The sequence below is a fragment of the Schistocerca americana genome, chromosome 6, assembly GCF_021461395.2.
Source record: "Schistocerca americana isolate TAMUIC-IGC-003095 chromosome 6, iqSchAmer2.1, whole genome shotgun sequence".
In the NCBI taxonomy this organism is placed as follows: Eukaryota; Metazoa; Arthropoda; class Insecta; order Orthoptera; family Acrididae; genus Schistocerca; species Schistocerca americana.
The window spans coordinates 320,361,285-320,370,068 of NC_060124.1; the positions used below are offsets into that span (position 1 = coordinate 320,361,285).

An 8,784-nucleotide genomic window follows, 5' to 3' on the forward strand; every position below is an offset into this window, starting at 1 on the left:
ACCGAAATCCGCCTTGCTCGCTTACAGGTAACAACTTACTTGTCTGGAGTCCCAACACTACTCTGGCGCACCGTACACTGGACTATCGATAGTACCGACTGCGATCTGCGTGAAGCAATGCTATATTGTTCTCAATTCGTAAGGGGCGGTTGATCCCTTACAGCGTGTGCTTTTGGAGTGATATCGACCCCTGATGTGTCTAGATACGTCTGTGACAGGTGACACGTACGTAAGCATCCTCTCTGATCACTTGCAGCCATTCACGTCCATTGTACATTCCGACGGAAGTAGGCAATTCCAGCAGGACAATGCGACACCCCGCACGTCCATAATTGCTATAGAGTGTCGCCAGGAACACTCTTCTGACTTTAAACACTTACGCTGGCCACCAAACTCCACAGAGATGAACATTATTGAGCATATTTGGGATACCTTATAACGAGCTGTTCGGAAAAGAACTCCACCCCCTCGTGTTCTGACGGATTTATGGACGGCCCTGCAGGATTCATGGTGTCAGTTCGCCCCAGCACTACTTCAGACATTAGTTGCGTCCCTGCCACGTCATGTTGCGGCACTTCCGTATGCCCTCGGGGCCCCTACAAGATATTATGCAGTTGTACCAGTTTCTTTGTCTCTTCAGTGTCGAAGTCACAAGTTCTTTTGCAGAGAACGAAACCAGTGCCTTTCGCTATCGGCAACCTGATATTCGTAATGTGACTGTTTTTCTCCACATATTTTGCAATAACAACTGCACTGCAATATTACTCAAGCAAGACTAGTAAGTGTTTCATCGGAAAAAGACAAAAATTAATTACTAAACCATGAATCAATGGAAAATAATTAACAATTGGTATAGTCATAAGTGATCCACGGTACTGAATTGCTATGTTTAAGCCTTTGATTAACGTAGCATTTAAACTCTATACACGACCACACTATCTACTGGTGTCTATGTACAACGAATTAATGATATATTGTTACGATTTATGTTTCAGACGGTTGAGATGCGGGTAATCTCACAAGAAGAAGAGGACAGAAGAAAACTGAAAGACGTGGACTGACGCAGCACTTTCTAGTGTTTTCTTAATACATTATCAATTTTTAGGATGATAATGAATTCGGTGACGAGCTTTAATAATAATAAGATACTAAGGTGGAATCTTGTGATTAAGATACAACCTTTAAGGACTTGAGATATCCCATATCCATTAACCAACGATAAACGCAAATCTTCTTACGAAACGGATGTAAAATGACTGGAAGCCCTCTTTTTCTTTTCTGATGGGCAAAAATGTTGATTTGCTGTGTCCTTGATTTTTTTCACTAGCTTTTGAAGTGTTAAATCATCAAAGTGAAAAGGTATTCACATTGCTTGGTGCAAAATACAGAAAATAGCATAGGAATGAATCGTCCTGATACGACCTGACTACCTGAGTGCAGTTTGATAGTCGAGTTTGGAACTTAATCACATTGATCCAGAGTGTACTTGCATAACTTCTTTTTACATGGTTTCGTGCAATGATACTTTATCTGAAGAAACAGTTTACATGTGTATTCGGGATACAGTATCCTCATGAATAGCTTAAGAACGCTACTGTCGCGAGTTTTAAGTAAGATGTGACCATTTCGTAGAGTAGTTTCTTCCAAGCTGTAGCCGCTGATTTATTTTCAGAGTGTATAAAACATTCAAAATATGTCACACACAAAATCTCATTTCAGAAATAGTGATATATCATGTGTAACATATATAAAAATGTTCGTCTACGTTGGAGATAACGTAATATGACATTTCCTGTGCCGTTGTTACAAATAGGTTACGACGTATTTTTTAAGCAAGGTGCGAATTAATAAACAAACATTCACTGAACTGTATTTTGTCCATGTAACTGAAGTTTTATGTATTAAGTGTCATGTTTCTCCATTGTTTTACATCTCACATTGTCCGTTAACTTACTTAAGGAATAGTTTAGTGGACTTTTAATAACCATTACCATGTACTTTGTGCTGGCACGATATTCATGGTTAGTGAAATTTACTTATTTTGGTGAAACTTTCTTCATTTAATGTGTTGCGTAGGTTTGGACCTTTCACATAAACGAAGACTTTTTGTCATGTTTGCAGAAGGGTACTGACAGTATCAGTTCCTCATTTTTATAGGGAATGACGAGAAATGTGAGTGGATAGGATAACCAGTGATTCAGCGAAAGCATTTTAAACGAAAATTTTTGTGACTTGCAGTTACACACAAATTTTCGTTGCAAGTATGAAATGTTCCGTAAATCTGTTTTGTCTCTTAAAATGATTTACGTAAAAAAGTACATCATGTTTAACTTGGTTTACTAAATGTCAGAACGTTTCATTGTGTACAGAAAGTGATAATACAACGAAGTTAATTTTAAGAGTTCTGTACGGTTTGTTTGTTTGAAAATCATCTCTAAATCCTTATAACCTATTCCCTGAGCAATCCTAGTACCAATTTTTAAAATATTTTTGCTCTCACGTTCTTGTAGATTTCTGTTCGTCAACGTTTTTTGTTTATCCATCATTTCTCATTCTGGTGACTTCAAAGCAGTAATGACGCTCCTACGACTCGGTTGTTAGCCGAATAACAGCAAGTGGTACTGCCAATATTCGGCCCCTAGCCTGAACTTATGTTTCAGCGTTTCCTTTATTTCGAATAGAACGAATATACCATTATGGTTCGGTCACCAGAGCTTCGTCTGAGACCACGTATAGGTCAACCTACAGGTATATGAGGCACCTCACTACCATTTATTACTCTTAATTCGCAGTACAGGTTTCAGAGAAAAAGTGTTATGCATGTTAATCTCATCAACAAAACAATATCACGCCCATCAGGGGGAAAATTCCTACCAGAATCAAATTTTATACAGATAATTCGATAATAGTGGAAACCAGTTTCTCAGCTCCTCCACTTTTGTCCTCACGCCGGGTATTATATGGTCCTCGTCCTGACATGCGGGTTGCATAGGGAGAGATCTCACAAAACCCATACTACTAGGTTCAGGAAAGGTATGTGACTGTCGTAGGTCAACACATAAGTAATCAAAAACGGAAAGATTCCACAAAACATCCGTCAAGAGAGCTATTAACTTATTTAATGAAAATGTTCCACTTTTATACATTTAGCTCCATATGTAATACAAATAATGCTACTCAGACAAGTGCGGTCTGCTAGAGACCGATCCACGTAGCGATTCACCCTCAATTGTACTATTGAACAATATTCACGGCCCGTCGTAGCGTCAAACCAGGCCCACAGTTGAAACCAGAAACAAAGCGCGATGTACTGCCAAATTGACACTGTAAATTTACACGAAACTGTGACGCCTGAGCTACATCCCCCATATCATCGGTTAGAAAAAAATTTCGTTTTATATGTACTTATTGCCATGATATTAACATTACATTACCAATATAAACCAAAATAAAAAAAAGAAATCCCTGAAAGTTACAAATAATTCAAAAATATCCCACGAAGATGCAAAAATATTCTGTAAGTGTATAACTACAAAATAAACCTAGTTACAGTCTCAAAATACTAATAAAATGTAAAAATATTGGAAATATGTTATTGAAAACATCATAAAATCTATAGAACATTATATGTAATATGGTTTTAGTACGAAAAAACAATGACGATAATAAATAAACAATGAGCATAAGTGTTCTACATTTCTCATACGTGTGTGTCCGACTATTCAATGCCATGAAGGCCTAATGCAACTTAATACGTGTATCCTCAACTGTTACTGTCAGAATGGCCTGACGAAAAAAAAACTCGATTGAAAGTGCATCAAAGTATGAGAATGAAAACAATAAAAGCAATCAATGTTCATTCGTTACAGCATATAACAGTAACGAATTATCTGGCCATAATGCATCATGGCAAATAGAAACATTAAAACGGAAGGCAAAGAAATTTCTGCAGAATATTTACACTTACACTTGCTTGCATAAATTCATGAAAATACTTAAAGGTTATCCTATTACAGTTCAGTAAAAAGACATGCCACTAACATGGAAAATATACCTACTGGACTCTGATAAAGTCTCAAGAAAAGAATGTTCTATATCTGCATAATGTGAACAAACGAAAAATCAGCATGTCGGTTACCGCTTAGCAAAGTTCACGAAAAACCTAAACATCATTATATTCCCACTAAAAATGGATAGTGTGCCACAATACTTTACTCAAACTGAAAATTAAAATTTTGTGCGTTTGAGAAAAAATTATTAAAACTTTGTATATTTGACATGGTGTGCTGTGATGCGATGAGATGAGCGGCGGGAAGGTGGGACTCTAAACAAACTTCCTGATGGTGGGCAGGAATACGAACAGGCAATGATTTCCCCAGCTGCAATACTGGGCGAAGGGGTGATCGCCCGTCGACCAACAACATCCGTTACTTCGTCACATCTCATCAAAGTACATGTAGTGAATCTCATAACCACTTCTTCTGCTCTCTGTGACGCCATTCGACCATGCCGGGCAACATGAAAGTAGACAACGTCAGTTACTGTTAAAAAACGTTTTGCGGCATGTTTAAACGTGCGTGTACCTTTGTCTTTCCATCCCCGTCTTTCCATATCTACGCTGTACGATCACACACTTATACACAAAACCTTCTTGCTGTTTCGTCTACTGAGTCTTCTTACTGTCAATAGAAAGTAGCACATAAATTTCCACGCAGAGTCATAAAACATGAGACATTTGTGTGGGACAGTCTAGCAAACAAAATCATATAAACAATGTGACTCACAGATCCGCAGACTGATAATAACATGCGGAAATGTTACATATCACTGACAGAATAAAGTCATTTACTTTTATGATATAGTTTTATATTTTCAGTATGCTACTGTCTGTATTACTTCCCAAAGTTTATGTATTAGAAAAGTAAATGTAGAATTTTACTTGTATGAAATGGCTAGTAAAATGACGGTGAAATTTCTTAACTTCATTGTTATCTTATGAGGCATAGTACGTGTTCCCACTAGAACCCAATCATCAAGATCACAAACAACAGGCTTCACAACCCATTCGTGTCTCCTCTTTCTTGCATCAGCATTTGTTGTTAATATGTTCTAGGACTTGGCGATGCAACTTTTCTCTTGAAATCTAGTCTGTTAGTGGAAAGGTTATACACTGCTCGAAAATACTAGGCAGCTTTTCATCAAATTAAACAGTGTGAGGTTGCTTTTCTGTACTGTCATAAGGTGAACTGTTGAAAACAGTCTGAAAGACCAATAACTTCCACATCACATCTTTCCCTCAATATTCACGAAATAAGTGATTCACGCATCATGTGCTCCAGTGGGTTGGAAGCTGGTTTAGAGAATGATTCAGAATGACGTTTTAAAAATTTGGCGATATGTTCTTTTCGCAAAAACAAGAAAAAAGTGTCTAGTAAACATGGGTTCCAAAAGAAGTACGTTAAGAGGTACAAGCATTTGTTCATCTTCGCTACAGTGAAACGCATCTCTTCTACTAAACAAGTGCTCATAGCTGTTAAGATACACATTTTAGAGCCCATGTTTACTGCATATTTTTTTCTCGTTTTGTCCAATACTACCTCCTCCCAATACATGGAAAGAAAATGCGTTGTAGTAGAAGAGATGTGGCTCACTGTATCGAGGATGAACAACTGCTCATAGCTCTTAAATTATGCTTTTAGAGCCCTTGGTTACTGAACTTTTTTCTTCTTTCGGTGTAAGAAAATTGACCCCAGGTTTACAAAACTCATTTTGAAACACCCTATACAGTAAGAAATAGAGAAATGTTTAAAGTTGCTGTCTACCTTAACTTTCTGTCACAATTTTGATCTAAACTGTTAACCATTATTACTGACAGTGGACTGAAGCTGAATGACAGTTATGAAATAATCATCTTCCAATATCTTGAGCACACTTCTGTTAATGGCTTTTGTAAGGTTTCAGTTGAGCCGTTTAGCATACCCCTAAAACACTATAACTCTGATCTTCAGTGGCCTACATGACAGGGAAGCTCCACATAAGATCATGAAAATTTAAGAGAAACAATGTCGACCAACTGATAACGCCTTATTGAACGAAAAACTACTAGGGATGGCCCAGTAAAGCATGACAGTACGGGTACCACATCTCACAGAGATATATTAATGAAGGGGGTCATCTAACCACTAAAGAAAACTGGCAGTCACTATAACAGTTCCAATTATTATCGTAAGACGTCAAATAGAATGATTTGCCACTGAATCAAGTATATAAACATTTAATAAACAGCCAAACGGTTGTAATAATGAACTATAGCCTTGGCAGAGGTGGGTGGAAATATGAAAGCATATTATGATGCTATATTGCGAGTACAGCCAAAAACTGAGAAAGTAGTTAGTGAATTAAGAAAAGAACCCAAGCATAGCAAGTACCATTAGATTCAACAAAGTGAATGATGGTTGCAACTAGCTCGCTAAGAATGTTAAGACTGCAGAATTAAACCCTGATGTAAATTAAATATCTTCGCATCACCAGCTCATGCTTACCATTCTTAGACGCAATGAATGTGCAAGACTGTGGCGGCTTAAAATTCGGAGTCCCAACTCGACCACTGTATTGTGCTCTACGGAGGAAACACCCCTCTCTACAGTATTCTGTAAAGACTTGCAACAAGTCTCTTCTTCGATGTCCCTGCAATAAGAGTTTTCCGACTTTACTCTCCGACACATAGCTGGTTCTGCAGGTGCAGGAACGACTCTGTCCAATTGCAGCAGACCTTGCGAATTTTCACCAATTATAATTTTATAAACACGTTTAACGAATTCCTACTCTCGTGGATTTAGTCATAGTTAACCAGTAATGCTGTGGTGAGGTAAACTCCGTCTGAACAGGCCTTGGAAGATCCAACGGTACCGACTGGCCGCCGTGTCATCCTCAGGTCACAGGCATCAACGGATGCGGATATGGAGTGTTTTGCCGCAAAAGGGCTGAATCCACCCCGATTTCCAACAGTACTCGTCAGAGTAGATGGTCACCCATCCAAGTGCTAGCCCAGCCCGACAGCTCTTAACTTAGATGATGTGACGGGAACCGATGTTACCACTGCAGCAAGGCTGTCGGCTTGGGGTGCGGTAAAAAACGCAGAAAATCTCTCCCACTACATGACAGGTTTGAAGCCTTGACCAACCAATAGCTCTTCGTGAAGACATGAGTGGCACAACATGCCTTCCACTTGTAATGGTACTTGAATTACGTAACCATTACGGCACCGCACCTCAACCTCTCGATACCAGCAATATTCTACTGTGTTTCTGTAAAATAGTTAATATATTTCTGTGACAACATTCAGATTTGATTTCATTAATGTAGAGGTACTTCGATACATCGATATGTATATATTGCAATAATATTATTCTTATGGATATTCCTTCTTTTGTCACTATAATCTTTGACGTACTTGTAACTCTGATTTTTGGGCGCGTAAGCGGTTATTAGAGAGTCAAGCTTTGGTCGTCATGTTAAAAAGACGCAAATTGTAGTCAGTTTATAAAATGTAAACTTCAACAGTGACGAAGATATTATCAAATATGTTTAATATCGTGAAGTGATGTTTTGGAACGAGTTACACGATATTGCAACAAAAGTAATAAAAAAGATGTGTAACTTAAATTCGGAGTGCTCATTAGTTTTTTGTATCACCATTGTCCTAACTTGCAAAAGTTTAATCTTCAAGAATGGTTTATGAAACACATCTATAAAACTTTTGAATATCGCAGAATAACACCTAGGCCTCTTTGCATACGACCTTGGAATCATCACTACCTAGATTTTCGACGATTGAGCCATGAGTTCACAACGAGACCAGTGTGGGAAACACGAAAAGATGAGTGGCTAGTTTATCCATTATTTCAAGAAATGACTTTATTAACTGTGCTCTAATGACACCTTCCACATGATATAACTTTGTTGTTGCCCGAAAATGCAATATTTAGCAGCGTGGGAAACACTACAATCATAATTAATTTTTGACCTTTGTTGTGGTAGGGTTGTTAGAAGTGAGAGCAGAATATCAACAGCCGCCCATCAATATAAAATACAACGCAGACATGGCAGAACGGACGACTGTGATAATCCCCCTTAAGAAACCCATCACTGATATATATTGTCTATCCCAATATTCACCCCCCCCCCCCCCCCAAACAGATCCAATATTACTGTAGCATAAAAACCTACAATATGGCATGTACAAAGGAAGAAAAGTGCTCAGGGCTACTGAGTCTTACAAAAACAGAAGAAATATTATTGGAACAGGTAAGAATAAGATATGTCATATCAAAAGTTTGCATATAGAAAAATTTCTCAAAATGACAAAAGTATAGATTGGATTTTACAACAAGCCTCCTCTTAATTTCATCAACATAATATGCAAAATATCAAAAGGTATCATACTAATCCTAAACATGTTATATACAAAGACAAAACTAAGAAAAATGAAAATTGTTAGTATCTGTGTGTTGCCTCCATAGGCAGACAGAATGGTTCACCAACAATACACAAAAGAATGATTTAATTCACAGTGTGGAAAGTCCTTCTCAATTTCACACATGCCAACTGTCAAGTGGGCAAATAAACAGGCATAGCCTGTCCATAATATTCCAATTTCAGTCTTTTCATAATGTGTCCAAGCACAAACTACGGTGAGTTGGAGGCTCAGAAAATGTAATAACAGCAACAAAGTGTTTTCAGCATAAATGACATCAGCACCTGAAGAAAATAGTCACAAATTTA

The 8,784-nt window shown here is 37.9% G+C and overlaps 1 protein-coding gene across 1 annotated transcript in view; it reads left to right on the forward strand.

Annotated features, from left to right (window-relative positions):
- The window catches only part of LOC124619547 (sodium-coupled monocarboxylate transporter 1-like), a 182,890-nt gene extending 180,491 nt beyond the window's left edge, over positions 1-2,399 (forward strand). The window contains exon 15 of the mRNA XM_047146017.1: positions 996-2,399. Coding sequence (XP_047001973.1) covers positions 996-1,061 — 66 coding nt within the window. The 3' untranslated portion in view covers positions 1,062-2,399. The remainder of the gene's footprint in view (positions 1-995) is intronic.
- Positions 2,400-8,784: the final 6,385 nt, after the last annotated feature.